Below are 22476 nucleotides of genomic sequence, written 5' to 3' on the forward strand. Positions count from 1 at the left end.
ATTCCACTTGGTCATAGTGTACAATCCTTTTAACATGTTGTTGAATTCTGTGAGTAATTTGTTGGAAATTTCTGCATCAATATTTGTAAGAAATACTGGTCTGTAGTTTTGTTTTGTTTTTGTTTGTTTGTTTTTAGAGTGTCTTTGTCTGGCTTTGGTCTAAGGGTAATGCTGGTCTCACAATGAATTAGAAGGTGTTTTGTCCTCTTCAATTTTTTTGATGTTTGAGGAGGATTGATGTTATTAGTTTTTTAAATGTTTGGTAGCATTATCAGTGAAGCCTGATCAGGTTCAGGGCTTTTCTTTGTTGGGAGATTTCTGGTCACTGATTTAATCTTCTTACTAGTTATAGGTCTATTCAGATTTTCTATTTCTTTTTGATTTAGTCCTGGCAGTTTTTTCCTGGAAATTTATCCATGTTATCTAGGTTATCTGATTTGTTGGAGTACTACTATTCATAGTATACTCTTATAATCCTTTTCATTTCTATTGAATCAGTAGTAATGTCTCCACTTTCACTTCTGGTTTAATAATTTGAGTCTCTTTTCTTTTTTTTTCTTAGTTTATCTAACTAAAGGTCAGCCTTAATGATTGTTTTGAAAAACCAATTTCTTGTTTCATTGATTTTCTCTATTCTTCAATTCTCTATTTATCTTTGTTCTAATTTTTATTATTCCCTTCCCTCTGCTAGTTACGGATTTGGTTTATTCTTTGAGCTGTAAAGTTGGGCTGTTGAATTAAGATCTAAGATTAATTTTTTTAAAAGATTTTATGCTTAAGTAATCTTTATACCCAACATGAGGCTCAAACTTACAACCCCAAGATCAACCAACTGAGTGAGCCATGTGTCCCAAGATAAGATCTTGGTTTTTGTTTTTTTTTTAAGATTGATTGATTGATTGATTTATAGTAAGCAGAGGGAGTATGGCAGAGGGAGAGACAGAGTCCCAAGCAGACTCTGCACTGAGTGTGCAGCCCTATTATAACAAGGTCCAGTCCCACAAGCCCAAGATCATGATCTGAGCCGAAAGCAAGACTTGGACACCCAACCAACCATTCACCCCACTACCCCATCTTGGTTTTTTTCTTTTTCCCCCAATCTTGTTTTTTAATGTAAGCATTTATAGCTATAAATTTTTCCTTTAGCACTGCTTGTCTTCAAGTATTTTCTAATTTCTCCTGTGATGTCGTTGATCATTGGTTGTTTAAAAGTGTGTTGTCTAGTTTCTAATATTTTGTGAATTTTCCAGTTTTCCTCTCATTATTGACTTCTATCTTCATTACACTATGGTCACAGAAGATACTTTGTATGATTGCCATCTTTTCAAATCTATTGAGACTTAATTTGTTGCCTGTTGTTCAGTTTATCCTAGAAAGTGTCCCATGTGCCCTTGAGAAGAATGTATATTCTGGTGTTGTTGGATGGTGTTCTGTACATGTTTGTTAAATCTAGTTGACTTATTGTCTTAAGTCTTCTATTTTTTTTACTTATCTTTTGTCGCGTTGTCCTATCCATTATTATGAGTGTAATATTAAAGTCTCTAACTATTATACAAATATCTATTTTTCCCTTCAATTCTGTTAGTTTTTGCTTCATACATTTTAAAGATTATTTATTTATTTGTCAGAGAGAGAGAGAGAGAGAGAGAACACAAGCAAGCAGAGCGGCAGGCAGAGGCAGAGAGAGAAGCAGTCTCCCCACTGAGCAAGGAGCCCGATGCGGTACTTGATCCCAGGAACCCGGGATCATGACCTGAGCCGAAGGCAGTGGCTTAACCAACTGAGCCACCCAGGCGTCCCACCTCATACATTTTGATGGTTTGTCATTAGGTACATAAATGTTTCTAACTGTTATATCTTCTTTCTGTATGGAATCTTTTTTTAAACTGAAGTGTAATTAACATACAGTGTCATATTAGTTCCTGTATAATACAATCAATAATTCTATATATTCACATAAGAAAATAACTTTTCTAAAACTTAGTTTGTAAAAGTCAAGAACTGAGGGGATATCTACATTTTTGTTGTTGTTGTTAATGTCATGAAGAATAACATCTGGAAAATAAGTAAAATTATTTACCTAGCTTTAAAAGATATACCTAATTTCATCATGGTTGCAATAATTAGATTTGTGTGGGTTTGTTTTTTTTTTAAGATTTTATTTATTTATTTGACAGGGATCACAAGTAGGCAGAGAGGCAGGCAGAGAGAGGAGGGAAGCAGGATCCCCGTTGAGCAGAAAGCCCAATGTGGGGCTCAATCCCAGGACCCTGAGATCAGGACCTGAGCTGAAGTCAAAGACTTAACTCACTGAGCCACCCAGGCGCCCCTAGATCTGCTTTTTAAATCAGATTTAAAAAGAATGTCTTTCATAGCTACCAGAAGCAGAACATGCCAGATAAATATAAAATATCTGTGAATACATACTTCAGAAACAAAGAATACTTCAGTGAAATGAAAATTCTCACTCTTGTCAAGAAACTAGGAAAAGAGCCCATGTGAACTTAATGCCAGAGAACTGTATGCTTAAAAATGGTTAACAGGGAAAATTTTATGTTATATATATTTTTCCACAATTAAAATAAATATATTCTTTTAAAAGTGTGCACTTTTAAAACAATTTAAATGGGCAGCTTCATACAGTGGTAGAACTAAACAGGATGAGAGGACAGCTCACTACACCCTGTGTTGGCCATACCCAAATGTGTGTGTGTGTTTTTTTTTTTTAAAGAATTATTTATTTATTTATTTGACAGAGAGAGAGATCGGAAGTAGGCAGAGAGGCAGGCAGAGAGAGAGAGAGAGAGAGAGAGAGGAGGAAGCAGGCTCCCTGCTGAGCAGAGAGCCCGATGCGGGACTCGATTCTAGGACCCTGAGATCATGACCTGAGCCGAAGGCAGCGGCTTAACCCACTGAGCCACCCAGGCGCCCCCAAATGTTTATAAACAGTTGAAAGTTCTCTGGATTACAAGAATAACCTGCATGGTGGGTGGCAGAAATTCAAACTTCAGAGGAGTCAATAGCAAAAGATGTATGGGCTTCAATGGTGATCAATTAAAATCAATTTTTAATATACAGAAAGTTCTATGTTTGTAAGCAAATAAATCACACAGACACACACACACACACACATACTGTTATAAGTTCAATAAATATTCAGTTACTCTGTGAAATGTTATGATCATTCCATTTCTTAAAACAGAAAAGCAAGGTGATAGAACATTTTACTATCAAATGGCTCAGAAAAAACAATTCCTTGTATTGTATTTGCAAATTTCTGTAAAGATGAGATAATTCTGAAATTTTAAAAATGATAAAAATGAGGATTAAACCATCAGCTCAGGTTTACAATAGATTTTTCTTCTTTCCTATGTTGTTTCTTTAATTTAAGTACAATACACTTATTCTCTAGGATAATATATAGTCTTTACTAGAAGATATACTGAGGTGGAAGTATATCTGTCCTTTTCTCATGGGCAATGTAGTACATTTATTGTTATTACAATATTTAAATCCATACCAAAATTATTTCCCCAAATAAACTGAAATTAAATGAAGACATATCCCAAAAGTACAAATAACAGAGCAAATATAAGATTAAAAAATCTGGGGCGCCTGAGTGGCTCAGTGGGTTAAGGCTATGCCTCTGGCTCAGGTCATGATCCCAGGGTCCTGGGATAGGCCATACGCTCAGCGGACAGCCTGCTTCCCTTCCCTTTCTGCCTGCCTCTCTGCCTATTTGTGATCTTTGTCTGTCAAATAAATAAAATCTTAAAAAAAAAAATTAAAAAACCTTTGGAGAAAAGACTTGGCCACCAATTGAATGAACTTGTAATACAGTGCCGTTATGAAACTCTACTTACATAAAGACATGCCCTGATTCTGTTTTTTTTCAACTGTCTTCAAAAGGTCTCAATTTGACTATTGCACCAATATTTTACATGTTCAAAGGTTAACTCACTTTTTTTTTTTAAACTCCATTTTTTTAGTAGAGGTATCAATACTCTTTTAGTTTCATTTATTTAGTTTCATTTATAATAGAGATATCAACACTCTTTTAGCTTCATTTATTCATTCAACATTCACTCAAGCATTTACTAAGTGCCAACCACATGCTAATTGCTGTGGATACTGAGATAAAACGCATAGCCCCTGCCTTCAGGCTGCTGTTAGATGGGAAGAGATTGCCCACCTCTAGCTATTTGCCTGCAACAGCTTTCTGGCTAGTTTTCTTGCCTCTTCTCAGACTGCTTAACACTGCCATATACTGGTAATCATGTAATTTTTTTAGACAAAGATATATCAAATAAAAACTCTGCTTTTAAGATACGGACAATTATCTCCTTATTGTCCCTGAAACACATTAGCACCTACTTCCAGACTTCTGACAATATCTTTCTACTTTCTCCATCCTCCTATATTTGGAATGATCTCTTTCTGTTCTATCTAAATCCCAATCATTCAAGATCCAGGACTTCTAAGAGATTTCCTAAGATTCCTTTGGCCCACAATACTCTTTATCCCATCTGCTGCAAACTTTGTTCATTGCTAGGTCTGAAGTACCTTGGGGGAAATAACATGCTTTCAAAGGTGAAGAACCTTCTCAGTAGATGATGAGTAATTCTTTATGTCTATCAATGACTAAAAAGGAAGAAACCAGGCTTAAAAACACGAGATGCTTTGGGCTGAACATGAAAAATAACTTCACAGGGGCACTTGGCTGGCTCAGTTGGTGGAGAATGCAACTCTTGATCTCAGGGTCGTGAGTTCAAGCACCACACTGGGCATAGGGCTTGCTTAAAAAAAAAAAAAAAGAGGGGCATCTGGGTGGCTCAGTGGGTTAAAGCTTCTGCCTTTGGCTCAGGTCATGATCCCAGGGTCCTGGGATTGAGCCCCGCATCATCGGGCTCTCTGCTCAGCAAGGAATCTGCTTCCCTTCCTCTCTCTCTGCCTGCCTCTCTGTCTACTTGTAATCTCTGTCAAATAAATAAATAAAGTCTTAAAAAAAAAAAAAGGAAAGGAAAAAATAAAAATAAAAATAACTTCATATTGATTAATTTAAGAAGAAAAGGGTCAGTACTTCCAAGCCCCCATTATTTTGGATTCCTTCAGAGGGCAACAGATTCCTGCTTGTCATATTTTGGATATAAATGGCTCCCCACTAACAGCTATGTAACCTTAGAAGTCACTTTCTAGAGGTGGGATCAAGATGGTAAAGTAAGAAGATACAGAGCTTACCTCCTCCCACATGAAGGAGATCCACAGACTAATTTTGTGGTGTGTGCTGGAGGGGCAGTAACCTGTTGTAATGTTGTCTGGAGGCAGAATTGCTGGCAGGTACTTTTTATTTTTTTACTTCCTTTCTTCCTGGTTTTCCTGGCCCTAGCAGGTACCATTTCTGATACTCTCCATCTACTATGCTAGTACTGCTAGCCCTATCCAACCTGCCCACATAGCCCCTCCTAAGCCCTGGTCCACCACATTCCACAGGCAACAGGCACAGTCAGTTAGCACTAGAGTCATTCCTAAGTGCTCCTGCCTTGAAGGGCCAAGGCTGCACCTAGAATGCTTGCAACAGTCACAGTCAGACATGACCATCAATTCTGCCAGAGGGCTGTCCAGCCCACCAGCATACTTATGGCTGTTGCGGCCACCCCACCCACCAATGAGATTGTACCAATTACAACCAGGACACAACAGGAAGGTATATAGAGCCTACACAAGAAATACTCGATGGACCTGGCTTAGGTGATTGGGGTGTTTGTGCTACTGGGCCCCACAGGGTGACTTCTACATAAAGCCAGTCTTTCCAGGCTGGTACATGTAACTGATCTAATACATAAATACAAATAGAGAGGTAGGTAAAATAAAAAGACAGGAATATGTTCCAAAAGAAAGAATATGATCAAATCTCAGAAAAAGAAGTAAATGAAATGGAAATAAGCTATCATATAATGCTCAAAGTAATGGTCATAAAAAATCTCAGGGAACTGGGGTGCCTGGGTGGCTCAGTGGATTAAGCCTCTGCCTTCAGCTCCGGTCATGATCTCAGGGTCCTCTGCTCAGCAGGAAGCCTGATCCCCCTGCCGACCCTGCAGCCTGCCTATCTGACTAGTTGTGATCTCAGTCTGTCAAATAAATAAAAAATAAATAAATAAAATCTTAAAAAAAAAAAATCTCAGGGAACTAAGGAGAAGAATGAATGAACACAGCAAGAATTTCAACAAAGAAACAGAAAATATAAAAAGAACTAATCAGAGCTGAAGAATTCAATAATTAAAATGAAAAATACACTAAAGAAAATCAACAGCAGATCAGAATGCAGAAGAATGGATCAGTGATCTGGAAGACAGTGTAATGGAAATCACCCAATTAGAAGAACAAAAAGAAAAACATTTTAAAAAATGAGGCTAGTTTAAGGGACCTCTGGGACAACATCAAGCAATCAAACATTTGCATTATAGGGCTCCCAAAAGGAGAAAAGAGGGAGAAAAAGGGACAGAAAAACTATTTGAAGAAATAATTGCCGGGGCGCCTGGGTGGCTTGGTGGGTAGGGCCGCTGCCTTCGGCTCGGGTCATGATCTCAGGGTCCTGGGATCCAGTCCCACATCGGGCTCTCTGCTTGGCGGGGAGCCTGCTTCCTCCTCTCTCTCTCTCTCTCTGCCTGCCTCTCTGCCTACTTGTGATCTCTCTCTCTGTCAAATAAATAAATAAATCTTAAAAAAAAAAAAAAAAAAGAAATAATTGCCAAAAATTTCCCTAACCTGGTGAAGGAAACAGACATCCAAGTAGAGGAAGCAAAAAGAGTCCCCAGTAAGATGAACCCAAAGAGACCCATACCAACACATATTAATATCAAAGTGTCATCAGTTAAAGATAAAGAGAGAATCTTAAAAGCAGCAAGAAAAAAACAGGAACTCCCATAAGACTATCAGTTGATTTGTCAGCAGAAATTTTACAGGCCAGAATAGAGTAGCATAATATATTCAAAATGCCAAAAGGAGGGGCGCCTGGATGGCTCAGTGGGTAAAGCCTCTGCCTTCGGCTCAGGTCATGAGCTCAGGGTCCTGGGATTGAGCCCCACATTGGGCTCCCTGCTCAGCGGGGGGCCTGCTCCGCCCCCTCCTCCTCTGCCTGCCTCTCTGCCTACTTGTGATCTCTCTCTCTCTCTCTCTGTGTCAAATAAATACATAAATAAATAAAAATTTTAAAAAATGCTAAAAGGAAAAAACTTCCAACCAAGAATACTCATCCAACAAGGTTATCACTCAAAATTAAAGAAGAGATAGAGAATTTCCCAGAAAAGCAGAAGACAAAGGAGTTCATCAACACAAAATTGGCCCTATAATAAATATTAAAGGAACTTCTTTAAATGGACAACAAAAGTATATAATTAGAACTAAGAAAATTACGAAAGAAAAAAAAAATCTCACTGGTAAAAGTAAACATATAGGAAAGGTGGTGGATCAACCACCTACACACATATAACTAGCATGAAGGTTAAAACACAAAATTAGTGAAACTGGCCAGTTCTACAATAATTAGTCAAAGAATACACAAAATAATAAGATATAAAAATACGATTTCAAAAGCATAAGACATGGGGAGCCTGGGTGGCTCAGTCGTTAAGCATCTGCCTTTGGCTCAGGTCATGATCCCAGGGTCCTGGGATCACTCCTTCCTCAGGCTCCCTACTTAGGGGTCAGCATTCTTCTCCCTCTCCCACTACCCTGCTTATGTTCCCTCTCTTCCTGTGTCTCTGTCTGTCAAACTGTCAAATAAGTAAAATCTTTAAAAAAAAAAAAAAAGAAAAAAAACTTTACTAAAAAAAAAATAAAAATTCTATTAAAAAAACATAAAACATGGGGAAGAAGTAACAATGTAGTGCTTTTAGAATGTGTTTGAATTGAAGCAATCATTGACTTAAAATAGGCTGCTATATATGTAGGATGTTACATATGAATCTCATGGTAACCACAGACCAAATAAAAAAAAAAAAATGAAGAGAAAGGAAAACATAACACTAAGGAAAGTCACCAGTTCCCAACGGAAAAGGACACCCAACATAGGAGCACCTAAATAAATAAAGCAAATATTAACAGACATAAAAGAAGAAAATGATAGTAATACTATAGTAGTTGGGGACTTTAACACCTTACTTTCATCAATGGCTAGATCACCCAGGCAGAAAATCAACAAGAACATTGGCCTTAAATCACACATTAGACCAGATGAAATTCATAAATATCTGCAGAATATTCCATCTAAAACAGAATAGATTTTTTTTTCAAGTTCACATGGAATATGCTCCAGAATAAATCACCTTAGGTCACAAAACAAGTCTCAGTGAATTCAAGAAGACTGAAATCATATCACACATTTTTTCCAACCACGGCACTATGACACTAGAAATCAATTGCAAGAAGAAAACTGGGAAAAACATAAAACACATAAAGGCTGAACAACATTCTATTAAACACCCAATGGGTCAATGAAGAAATCAAGAGGAAATAAAAAAAATACTTAGAGACAAATGAAAAATAAAATCACAACAGTCCAGGGGCACCTGGGTGGCTCAGCCGTCTTTAGCTCAGGTCATGGTCCCAGGGTCCCTGCTCAGCAGGAAACCTACTTCTCTTTCTCCCACTCCCCTTGATTGTGTTCCCTCTCTAAGTCTCTCTGTCTAATAAATAAAATAAAATCTTTCAAAAAAACCACAACAGTCCAAAAATCTATGGAACAAAGCAAAGGTAGTTCTCAAAAGGGAGGGTGAGAGTGATATAGGTTCACCTTAAGAAACAAAAAAATCTCAAGACAGCAATGTAACATCATACCTAAAGGACTAGAGGAAGCCCAAAGTTAGTTTAAGGAAGGAAATAATAAAGATCAGAGTGAAAATAAATGACATAGAGACTAAAGTAAAAAATAGAAAACATCAATATTAGTAGGAGGTAATTCTTTGAAAAAAGAAACAAAACTGAAGAACTTTTAGTCAGACTCATCAAGAAAAAAAGAGAGGACCCAAATAAATAAAATCAGAAATGAAAGAGAAGTTACAACTGATACCACAGAAATACAAAGAATAAGAGACTAGTACAAATAATTATATGACAATAAATGGGACACCTAGAAAAATAGATAAATCCCTAGAAACAATCTTTCAAGACTGAATCAAGAAGAAATAGAAAATCTGAATAGACTAATTACTAGTAATGAAATTGAACCTGTAATTAAAGAATTCCCAATAAACCAAAGTCCAGCACCAGACAACTTTACAGGTGAATTCTACCAAACATTTATGGAAGAGTTAACACCTATCCTTCTCAAACTAGTTCAAAAACTAAAGAGGAAGAAATGCTTCCAAAATCATTCTATAAGACCAGCATTACCCTAATACCAAAATCCAAAGACACCACAAAAAAAGAAAATTACAAGCCAATAACCCTGATGAATACAGATGCAAAAATCCCCAACAAAATATTAGCAAATTGAATTCAACAATACGTTAAAAAAATCATATGCCATAACCAAGTGGGATTTATTCTGATGGCATTTATTATGATGGCATAATATCCACAAATACAGGGACGCCTTGGTGGTTCAGTGGGTTAAAATCTCTGCCTTCAGCTCAGGTCATGATCCCAGGGTGGTGAGATGGAGTCCCACATCCGGCTCTCTGCTCAGCAGGGAGCCTGCTTCCCTTCATCTCTCACCGCCTGCCTCTCTGCCTACTTGTGATCTCTCTCTGTCAGATGAATAAATAAAATCTTTAAAAAAAATTCACAAATCAATCAATATGATACACCACATTAACAAAAAGGAGGATATAAATCAGATAATCATGTCAATAAATGCCAAAAAAGCATTTGATAAATTTCAATATCTATTTATGATAAAACTCTGAACAAAGTGGGTATAGAGGAAACATACTTCAACACAATAAAGGCCACATATGACAAACCCACAGCTACCATCATATCCAATGGTGAAAAGCGGGAAGCTTTTCCTCTAAGATCAGGAATAAGACAAGAATGCCCACTCTTGCCACTATGATTCAACACAGTATTAGACACAGTGATCAGACAAGAAAAAGGAACAAAAGACATCCAAATTGGAAAGGAAGAGGTAAAACTGTCACTATTTGCAATTTAAATGGTACTATATAGAGAAAACCCTAAAGACTCCAATAAAATTTATTAGAACAAATTAATTCAATAAATTGCCAGATATGAATTTGGTATACATAAATCTGTTCCATTTCGATACACTAATAATGAACTATCAGAAAGTGAAATTAAGAAAACAATCCCATTTACAATCATATTAATAAGAATAAGATATCTAGGAATATATGTAGCCAAGGAGGTAAAAGAAATTAAAGTTGACACAAATAAGTGGAAAAATAAACTATGCTCATGGACTGGAAGAATTAAGATTTTTTTTTTTTTTAAAGATTTTATTTATTCATTTGACAGAAGAGATCGCAAGTAGGCAGAGAGGCTGGCAGAGAGAGAGGAAGGAAAGCAGGCTCGTGGCTGAGCAGAGAGCCCGATGTGGGGCTTGATCCCAGGACCCCGAGATCATGACCTGAGCCAAAGGCAGAGGCTTTAACCCACTGAGCCACCCAGGCGCCCCTGGAAGAATTAAGATTAAGATGTCCATACCACTCAAAGCAATCTACAGATTCAACATAATTTCTATCAAAATACCAACAGGAAATTTTCACAGAACTAGAACAAGTAATCCTAAAATTTGTATGGAACCACAAAAGGCTCTGAATAGCCAAAGCAATCTTGAGAAAGAACAAAGCTGAGGTAGAACACTCCCTAATTTCAAACTATACTACAAAGGTATGTAACCAAAACAGTAATGATACCAACATAAAAACAGACACAGTTCAATGGAATAGTATAGAGCCCAGAAATAAACCCACAATTATACAATTAATTTTGACAAAGGAGGCATTAATATGCAATTGAAAAAAAGGGCAGGGGCACCTGGGTGGCTCAGTGGGTTAAGCCACTGCCTTCGGCTCAGGTCATGATCTCAGGGTCCTGGGATCGAGTCCCGCATCGGGCTCTCTGCTCAGCAGGGAGCCTGCTTCCCTCCCTCTCTCTCTCTCTCTGCCTGCCTCTCCATCTACTTGTGATTTCTCTCTGTCAAATTAATAAATAAAATCTTAAAAAAAAAAAAAAAAAGAAAAAAGAAAAAAAGGGCAGTCTCTTTAATAAATAGTATTGGGGAAACTGGATGAAAGAATGAAATTGGACCAATTTTTACACCATATACAAAAATACACTCAAAATGGATTGAACACCTAAATGTGAGACCTGAAAACTTAAAACTCCTGGAAGAAAACATAGGTAGTAAGCTCTTGAACACTGGTGTCAGCAACATTTTTTCAGATCTGTCTCCTTAGATGGGGCAGCAAAAGCAAAAATAAACAAACGAGACTGTATCAAACCAAAAAGTTTTTGCACAGGGAAGGAAAACATTAACAAAATAAAAGGCAACTTACTGAATGGGAGAAGATATTTGCAAATGACATAACCAATAAGGGGTTAATATCCAATATACATAAAAAAAAATTCAATTTAAAAATGGGCAAAGGACCTGAATAGACATTTTTCCAAAGAAGACACATAGATGGCTAACAAACAACAAATATATGAAAAGATACTCAACATCACTCATCATCAGGGAAATGCAAATCAAAATCACAATGAGGTATCACCTCACACCTGTCAGAATGGCTAGTATCCAAAGACAAGGAATAACAGGTATTAGTAAAGATGTGCAGAAAAGGTACTTGTGCAGTGTTGGTGGGAATGCAAAGCAGTATAGCCACTATGGAAAATAGTACAGAGGTTCCTCAAAAAATTGAAAATAGAACTACCATATGATCCAGCAATTCCACTTCTGGGTATTTATCTGAAAAAATACAAAAACATGAATTCAAAAAGATACATACATCCCTATGTTTACTGCAGCATTATTCAAAATAGCCAAGATATGGAAGGAAACTAAGTGTCCAACAACAGATGACTGGGTAAAGAAGATATAAGTCTACATATAAGTATGCACGGATATATGTATATACACACACAGATACACACAGTGGAATATGTAAACTCAGCCATAAAGAAGAATGAAATCTTGCTTTCCGTGTCATGGATGAACCCAGGGAGAATTATACTGAGTGATATAAGCTGGAGCAAGATAAATACTGTATGATTTCACTTATATGTGGAATCTAAAAAACGAAATGACCAAACAACAAAAGAGAAACAGACTCATAGATACAGGGAACAATCTATTGGTTGCCAAAGGGGAGGGACTGCGGGGATGGGTGAAATAAGGGAAACAGACTTCCAGTTATAAAATAAGTCACAGGATGCAATGTACAGACAGTAAAGGGAAAAGAGATAATAATACTGTAACAACTTGTATGGTGACAGATAGTACATTACTTTGTAATATATATATTACAATGTTGTACAGCTGAAAGTAATATAATATTGTATGTCAACTACAATAAAATTTAAAAAGTCACCTTCTTTATAGACCACCATTCTATTCCCTTAAAGTCAACCTGTAGAATTCACTCACGGTGTTTACACTTCTGAAGTCAATAAAACAGAATTCTTGGGGAAAAAAAAGAAAAAATTTTTTAACAAATAAACAAAAATTGGTAACAAATATTATATGTATTCCTTGAATTGGCTGGGGAAAATATAAAAACTATCCTGAATGGCTTAAATATTCATTTGCCTTTTTAAAAAATAGCACAATTTCTGGATCTCTGAAGCCATATTATTGTACAATACTATAAATTTCTGACCTTACAAATAATTTCCTAAAGGTCATTTCTTTACTCTTTACTTTATACAATTTTTAGCTTAAGTTGGTACACACAGGAATGGAAGAGCTCTACTATAATTAAAATACTTATTTTCTAAATTTAGATCTAAAGTCCACAACTACTCACCTTAGAAAAGATGTTTTAGGATTTCAAAGGTTTCAGTGATATTTCTTTTGTTCATTTTTATTTATGGTCTCATAATTTTATTAGTTAGCTCATATGAGAGAGCCATTTATAGGTCAAATTGTTGATTATTGGTTGCTGTATGGTTTAGTTTTATACTCACCTTCCTGCTTGTTCCCAATTAAGCAAAGTGGGTCAACACACAATCAGCAAAGCAGTGCCTTCATAAACATGTACAAGGAAGACTGGCATTGAGTGTCCTCTGTTTATCTTTTTTACCAAAAATAATATACAACCTGGTTTTTAGCTCTGTGATCATGTTATCTTTTCATGATTATCTTTTGAGAAAGACAAAGTATTGCCAGAATTGTCATAAAAAGGGGCCAGTGTAGCATGAATACATTGTATTTTTTTTTAAAGATTTTGTTATTTGACACAGAGAGAGAGAGAGAGAGAGAGAGAGAGAGAGTGAGACGGGGAATGTAAGCAGGGGGAGTGGGAGAGGGAGAAGCAGACTCCCTCCTGACCAGGGAGCCTGATGCAGGGCTCAATCCCGGGATCATGACCCAAGGCAAAGGCAGATGCCTAACGACTGAGCCACCCAGGAGCCCCTACCTCATTTTTTAACTATAGTAACATGTACATAAAATAAAATTTGCCATCTTAGCTATTTGTAAGTGTACATTAAATACATTCCCACTGTTGAGCAACTATCACCACCATCCATCTCTAGAACTTTTTTCTCTTCCAAAACTTTAACTCTGTATCCATTAAACAATACCTCCACTCTCTTCTTCCCCCAGCCCTGGCAATCAACATTCTATTTTCTGTCTCTGAGACTCTGACTATAGTAGGTATCTCATGTAAGTGGAAACATACAATATGTATTATTCGGTGACTGGCTTATTTCACTTAGCATAATGTCCTCAAGGTTTATCCATGCAACATTTGTCATAATTTCCTTCCTTTTTTAAAGCTGAATTATACTCCATTATATGGCTATATCATATTTATTCATCCATTTACTTGCCAGTGGACACTTGGGTTGCTTCCATCTTTTGGTTATTGTTAATAATGTTGCTATGAACATGCATGTACAAATTTCTCAAAATCCTGCTTTTGATTCTTTTGGGTATATAGCCAGAAGTGGAATTGCTGGAGCATATAGTAATTAGATTTTTAGTTTTTTGAGGACCTGCTATACTGTACCATTTTACATTCTTACCGACAATGAATAAGGGTTTCATTTTCTCCACATCCTCACCAATACTTATTTTCTGTTTTCTGGACAGTGGCCATCCTGATGAGTATGGTGATATATCCCACTGTAGTTTTGATTTGCATTTCCCTAATGATTAGTGATATTGAACATCTTTTCATATATTTATTGGTCATTTGTGTACCTTCTTTGGAGAAATGCTCTTCACTCATTTTTTTAAATTGAGTTGTTCAAAGGTTAATTTTATGTGTCAACTTGATGGGGCCACAGATTTTAACCAGAAATTTGGTTAAACATTACTCTGGGGGTGTCTCTGGGTGAGATTAACATTTAAATCAGTAGACTGAGTAAAACAGATGGCCTTTCCCAATGTGGGTAGGCTTCACCATTCCAGTGAAGGCCTGAATAGAACAAAAGGCTGAGCAAGGAAGAATTTGCTCCTTTTGTCTGTCTTTGAGCTAATACATCAGTCTTTTCCTGATCAGACTCAGGCTCAGACTGGAAGTTAGACCATCACCTCTCCAGGGTCTCCAACTTGTAGATCTTGGGGACTTCCCAGCTTCCATAATTGGGTGAACCAACTCCTTATACTAAATCTATCTATATATTTCCTATTTTCTCTGGAAAACTCAACTGTAGATTTTGGTACTGAGAAGTGGGGTGTTGCTATATTGAATACCTAAAAATGTAGCAGTGGTTTTGGAATTGGGTAATGACTAGAAGCTGGAAGAATTTTGAGGTACATGCTTGAAAAAGGTAAGACTGTCATGAAGGGAGTGTTAATTGGCAATTCTGGTGAGAGCTCAGAAAGAAAAGAGGAGGGCTAGAGAAAAGACCCTCCATCTTCTTAAAGAATACATCATAATTATGAACAGGATGTTGACAGAAATATGGACAGTAAAGTCCATTCCACTGAGGTCTCAGAAATAAGAAACAGGTTATTGGATAATGGAGAAAAGGCAATACTTGTTATAAAGTAGGAAAGAACTTAGCTGAATTAGGTTCATTTCTAGTCTTGTGAAAAGCATAAATTGTGAGTGAGGAAATTAGATATAGAACTTAGATTTTTAAGCAAAGCATTGAAGGAACAGCTTACTTCCTTCCAACTGTAAACAGTAAAACATGAGAAGAGAGAAATGAATTGAAGAAGTAGCTGTTAAGCAAAATGAAACAGAACTTAGAGATGTGGAAAATTCTCGGGTCTATATTGTAAAAAATAAGAAAGCATGTTCAGAAGAAAACACCAAGGGTGTGGTGATTAAAGTGGGTGTGAACCATAGACCTCTCTACAGCCATCTCCACAGAAGCTAGGAATAGAGATGGGATTTATACTAGCAGAAACACTGCCAGCTGGAATTGGAGGAACCAAAGAAAATAAGACAGAATGAAGGCTGTGAACATACATTATCATTCAAGAAAAGGAAAGAAGGACCCCAAAGGAGATTCAGAGATCATTAGGACTGCTACTCCAACTATAGGCCCAGAGTGCAAGGGCTGAGGGCAAGTTTACCTTTACACTGGTTCTGCTGCCCAACAGAATACCAGGTAGATGGGCCCTTGCAGAATGCCAGATGGGTAGCACTTCAAGGGAGCCAAAGGTGCAGGGCTGCCTTGCTGAGCTGCGGAGATGACACTACCAATCCAGTGGTGGCAGGACAACCATCCCAGTGGGTTCCCAGTGCAGAGTATCAAACCAAAGAGCATTATTACTGAGCCTTAAGATCTAATGGAATTTGCCTTGCTAAGTTTTGGATTAACGGTCACCTCTTCTTTCTTTCTTATTTCCCTTTTGGAATGGGAATGTTTTCCTAAGCTTATCTTACCACTGTGTCTTGAAGTGCATAACTTATCTGGTTTCAGAGGTTCATAGCTTGAGAGAAATTCTGTCTCTAATCTCACCTGTATCTGATGTAGATGAGATTTTTAAAAAAGATTTTATTTATTTGAGAGAGAGGTGGGAGAGCACAAGCAGGGGGAGGGTTAGTGAGAGAGGGAGAAACAGACTCCCCACTGAGCGGGAAGCCTGATATGGGGCTCACCCAGGACCCTGGGATCATGATCTGAGCTGATCATGCTTAACTGACTGAGCCACCCAGGTGCCCCATGATTTCGATGAGACATTTAGATGAGACTTTGGACTTCATGGTCAAATGAGTTAAGACTTTTGGGGCTACTGGGATGGAATGAATAGATTTTTTATGTGAGAAGGATAGGAGTTGGAGGCACAGGGTGGAATGTTATGAACTGAATGTTTGTGTACCTCGCTAATCCATATCTTGAAGCCCTAACCCCTGATGGTATTTAGAGATGGGATCCTTGGGGAGGAAATAAGGGTTAGATGATGTCATGATGATGTTACAGGCTCCCATGACAGGGTTCATGTCTACGTATAAGGAAGAAACCAGCATTTCCTCTCTCACACAGCCACAGGAGGCCACAGCAAGAACACACCTCTCTGAAAGCCAGGAAGAAAGCTCTGACCAGGAACCAAATCTGCCAGCACATTGATCTTGGATTTCCTTGCCTCCAGAATTGTAAGAAATAAACACCTGTTGTTTAAGCTAATCGGTCTGTGAGTATTTTTTATAGAAGTCTGAGCTGAATAAGACAGGTTGTTCTTTTTCTATTGTACTTGAGTTGTAAGAGTTCTTTATATATTCTGGACATTGACCTCTAATCAGCTATATGATTTACAAAAATTTTCATGTAGACTAATTTATCTATTTTTGTTGTTGCCTGTGAACATCTTTTTTTTTTTTTTTTTTTTTTAAGATTAGGGGCGCCTGGGTGGCTCAGTGGGTTGAGCCGCTGCCTTCGGCTCAGGTCGTGATCTCAGGGTCCTGGGATCGAGTCCCGCATCGGGCTCTCTGCTCAGCAGGGAGCCTGCTTCCTCCTCTCTCTCTCTGCCTGCCTCTCTGCCTACTTGTGATCTCTCTCTGTCAAATAAATAAATAAAATCTAAAAAAAAAAAAAAAAAGATTATTTATTTATTTATTTGACAGACAGAGATCACAAGTAGGCAGAGAGGCAGGCAGAGAAAGAGGAGAAAGCAGGCTCCCTGCTTAAGCAGAGAGCCCGATGTGGGGCTTGATCCCAGGACTCTGAGGTCATGACCTGAGCCGAAGGCAGAGGCTTTAACCCACTGAGCCACCCAGGCGCCCCTGAACATCGGTTTTTAAAGATTTCATAGTTGGGGCTAATTATATTAAATGATTACTTTTAAGACTTTCCCAATAAATGGCATTTGGGTAAAATAAGAGATAATTAATAAAATATCTTTTTTATTATGTGGAATTGGTATTAGTTTTAATAATATGCTGTTTACTCTATTCTACTCAATTCTCTACTATAAACCACAATTGAACCCTCAAACTGAAAAGATGAGTTCAGGCATGCTCAGTGAAATGATGCTAACTCAGTGCTAGTTTATTCTTTGGTAAGTGATAGGGAACGTCAGAATAATCTGTAGTAGTCAAGCACACAAAAAATCAACATCTTATATACCATCTAGCAACAAGGGGTATTCAACTGGACTTAAAAGAAGTTTCTTTGCTTTGAGTCAGACTAAAGCAATTAGATTTAGAAATAGCCTGGGAAACATATTGAATGTAAGAAATTACAACAGGCAAGTAAAGTTTGATTTTTAAAAAAGGGTACTACCAGGTTTTTCTTCATTCCTTCTTTGTATAAATGATCCTTTTCTTGTAAACAGAAGAAGCCTACAAAAACCCTCTGCTATTCATATTAATAATTTACTGTCAACAATTTTAAAAACAGTGGTCTTAATGGTTCTTAATGGCTTGACAATTCAGGACTGTTAATGAGAGTAAACCTGCATTGCCTCATTATGTAATATTTGGAACAACAATTATCCCAGTAGATGCCAAGTCAATACATAAAGCTTGAAATTAACCCAACGATCTTTACATCTGGCCTAGTAAAAAATTCAGAATCCTTTGGAATCCTCTTTTCATTCTAATGGGAATAAGGTTATGATGTCTCTGGTAATCATTCAGCTAAAATTTTTTCTGTGTTTCTTTCTCTTAGCCCTATGCAAAAGATGACACTTCACTCTCAGATCTTCCCCAATAGATAGTGAGAAATAAAGTTTCAAGTCAAATTTTCATGCTAACGAAGACAGGAAAAAATACTGTCAATAAATTGAGCCTCAGTTACGATGAAAAGGAATGATTTTTATAAAAACGTATAGTTTGCAAGAGTGGTATACAGCAACAAACACCTGATAAGTTATCATTAAGGAGCATTCCTTCTAGCCAGGTTCTCCACTTTGAGCATGCTTACTGTATACTTCCTCTGCATCATACAGAATGGCTCATGTGATTGAGTTTGGAGGACACAAGTTTGGTAGCATTTAAATGACCATCCTGAACTTACCAGAACTGTTTCTTGGGGAAAAGAGTTGATTTATAAAGCCATTTAAATGAGATAACAAAAATATTTATATACTTCTTAAATATCTCTCATAATCTTTTTCTTTTAACAGCAGCAAGTATTGGTACCCTTTTAACAATATGCCCACCACTCTGTGAGTAGTCCTTGTATATAAAGGATTGGGTAAGTCATTCACTATACCTTTTGTATTTAGGAAGTGAAATATTGACCAATCTAGAAGAATTTAAATATCTATCCAAATGAATGACAAATCTAAGTACAAAACTGAAGGCTGAAATGTTCAGTTGATATTTTCATAAAAGGTAATGAAAATTTACTTTTTTATTAATCAAGATAGTTACTCAAGATTTGAGTAAAAATTGGACCAGTATTGGCATACCTGCACTTTCTTAAAGCAATCTACCATTATATGTATGTATGTATGGACGAATAATTGACATACAACATTATCTTTGTGTCATGTGTACAACATAATGCAATTAACCATTTTATTTATTTATTTATTTATTAAGATTTTATTTATTTATCAGAGGGAGAGAGAGTGAGCACAGGCAGACAGAATGGCAGGCAGAGGCAGAGGGAGAAGCTGGCTCCCCGCTGAGCAAGGAGCCCCATGTGGGACTCGATCCCAGGACCCTGGGATCATGACCTGAGCCGAAGGCAGCTGCTTAACCAACTGAGCCACCCAGGCGTCCCGCAATTAACCATTTTAAATCTGAGTCAGTGACTGGATTCTTAAAATAACCCCTTTTTAAGAAACCAATTAATCTTCCTGGAAAACCAAGGTAAGCTAATCTGACAAGACTAAGAATTAGAGAAAAAACATTAACTACAGAAATGCTATAGAATACAATGAACAAACATACCTCCGGGGCTGTGACCGGCATTCCTCCTCCCCACTGTCTGCCTCCTGCATAGAAAGGAAAATGATAAAAAAAAAATAATTTAAAACCTGAGGTCTCATATAGTGTCAACAAAGCAATTTTACTAAGCTTTTAAAAAGATTTTATTTATTTGACAGAGAAACAGCAAGAGGGAACATGGGCACGGGGAATGGAGAGAGAAAAGCAGACTCCCTGCTGAGCAGGAAGCCTGATGAAGGGCTCTGATCCCAGGACCCTGGGATCCTGATCTGAGCCGAAGGCAGATGCTTAACTGACTGAGTCACATAGGTGCCCCTCATCTTGTGCACTTGAACAAATTCTCTCTATAAAGAGCAACTTCAACCAACAGGGAAGGTTGATATGTATCAGTAGAATTTATTTCTGGAGGAAACTTCAACAATAGCCAACAAATTTCATTGATAACTAACTGCTAATAGTTAAAATAATTACCTCTGAAAACCAACTAAAAATGTTATGCCACTGTTATGCTACTTCAGATTCAAAATGAGTGGGCATTCTGATTGCCACCAATAAATCTCACCAAGATGTTGTATTAATAATTCTGGTCCCCAAAGAACCTAAACAATGAACCACTTCACAAAGCACTCATGATCAAATCACAAATAATATCGTCCTCAACACAAAGGCTACTAGTTATTGAGTGTTTATAATGTGCCAGGCTCCTTGCTCAACACTTCAAGTACATTGTTCTACTTATTACTTATAAGTTCAGAAGGTTGAGGGATGCCTGGGTGGCTGAGCTGGTTAAGCATTTGACTCTTGGTTTCCGCTCGGGTGATGATTTTGGGGTCGTGAGATTGAGCCCAGCCCAGTGGGCTGCAAGCTTAGTGTACAGTCTGCTTGGGATTCTCTCTTTCCTCCCTCTGCCCATTCTTGTGTGCTCTCTAAAATAAACAGATAAATAAATAAATAAATAAAATCTTAAAAAATAATTCAGAAGGCTGATAGTACTTTATTTCTCACTGATTCACACACACATACACAGAACTAAGCATAAATATCTTCAATCAATAAAAAAGCACTGGATCATAGTTTAATTGCAATATCTCTTTTTTCTTAGTGGCACATAAGATAATTTAGGGTGTTATAACATGGCAATTTAGATTCAATGAAATATGGATTTTACAGATGAAATTCACAGAGGATCGAAGTAAGTTTCCCAGGAAAACTCATATGGTGAAGCTAGAATTAAAACTGATAAAATACTGCCTCCCAGCACATGGAAGAAGCCTATCATTTACTCCTTCCTGTCCTAGGTTAGGTCTTAAAAGTTATTACACAGATTTTCATGTACACAAAAATACTGACATAAAGGAAAAGTGAGAAAAGGTGTGAGAATTAATAATACTAAGGTGCTAAGTTTTTCCTTAAGTTTGTTCCCTGATATTTTATATTTGCTTTTGGTCACTTTGCTCTGTTGGGCGAACATAAAACTGGAGGACAAAAATAATTTCAAACAGTATGCATACTATCTGCCACTGAGCCACCTACATTTTTTAGTTTATCGAACCAAAACCATTTACCTCTATATCATTCTGTCTCCATTCCTGGTCAGCTACTATGACTTTAAACTCTACAACTTTTATTCTCCTTTTATTTTTGTTATTGATTTCAGGCATGCCTATTATTTTCCATAAAGGGAAGAACGCAGCAAAGATTCTACCCACAGAGAGAAGACAGGTGGAATGTCATAGTGCGCTACACTATTTGCCTGTAGGGGAGATTTTAGGTTCAGAAGTACCCCCTTTAGAGATTGAAAAGAAAGGTGTTAAAAGGAAAAGAACTGATTGTCTCTAGAGTGGGAACCTGGAAAGTTTGCAAGAAAGAAAATGAACAGATTCAGATAAACAAATGTGAATGTTAGATTTTGAGGCCCAGAGGAACTATAATATAGAGGAATGATTGCTTCGAATGTCATTTAACAAGTAGTGCTTCATTATTGCTATCACTGGTTAATTGAACTCAACTTCTGATGTATTCTAGTATCTTTTAATTGTATGAAAAACTATATAAAGGTTATATTTAAGATAAATTTAAGTTAAGAGGTACAATAATACAATAATACAATAATACAGTATCTGTGAACACTGAACAGATAGATTAGTACTGAAAAGCTAGATTAGTACTGGGGCACCTGGGTAGCTCAGTTGGTGAAGCATCTGACTCTTGGCTTTGGCTCAGTCATGATCTCAGGGTTGTGAGATCAAGCCCCGTGTTGGGCTCTGCTCAGCGTAGAGTCTGCTTGAGATTCTTTCCCCCTCATACTCCTTCCCCCTCTGCGCCTCACCCTGCTCGCATTCTTGCTCTAAAATAAAGAAATAAAGTCTTAAAACAAACAAACAAACACGTAAAATAAAAAGAGCCAGACTAGTACTGAAACCTTTGCACCTGTGTGCTTATTACCCATCTCCCATTCTTATCCTTCTCCCAAGATGTGACTACTATTTTGAATTTTAAGTTTATAATTTTCTTGTTCTCACTCTACTATAAAAAAATTTCAAACATAAAAAGGTTGAAAAACCATATCGTGAATCTGTATATTCACCATATGTATTCTACCATTAATATTTATATACTTACTGTATTGCATATTAATTTATGTTTGCTTTTCCATCAATCCATCATATTTTTGATGCTTTTTAAACTACGTTACAGGGGCGCCTGGGTGGCTCAGTGGGTTAAGCTGCTGCCTTCGGCTCAGGTCATGATCTCAGGATCCTGGGATCAAGTCCCTCGTCGGGATCTCCGCTCAGTGGGGAGCCTACTTCCTCCTCTCTCTCTCTCTGCCTGCCTCTCTGCCTACTTGTGATCTCTCTGTCAAATAAATAAATAAAATCTTAAAAAAAAATTTAAACTACGTTACAGTCATCAGCACACATGCCATTAAGTGTGTATAATTAATTAGAATTCAGTATTACAGTTTTTCCTTCTTATAGTAAAATTTACATACAGT

The 22476-nt window shown here is 37.2% G+C and overlaps 1 protein-coding gene across 2 annotated transcripts in view; it reads right to left on the bottom strand.

Moving 5' to 3' along the window:
* The window catches only part of SSH2 (slingshot protein phosphatase 2), a 258525-nt gene that overhangs the window by 139732 nt on the left and 96317 nt on the right, over positions 1 to 22476 (bottom strand). For both annotated transcript variants that reach the window (XM_059147750.1, XM_059147748.1), the window contains one exon: positions 19485 to 19528. In XM_059147750.1, coding sequence (XP_059003733.1) covers positions 19485 to 19528 — 44 coding nt within the window. The remainder of the gene's footprint in view (positions 1 to 19484; positions 19529 to 22476) is intronic.

This window comes from Mustela lutreola, chromosome 15 (genome assembly GCF_030435805.1).
Source record: "Mustela lutreola isolate mMusLut2 chromosome 15, mMusLut2.pri, whole genome shotgun sequence".
Lineage (NCBI taxonomy): Eukaryota > Metazoa > Chordata > Mammalia > Carnivora > Mustelidae > Mustela > Mustela lutreola.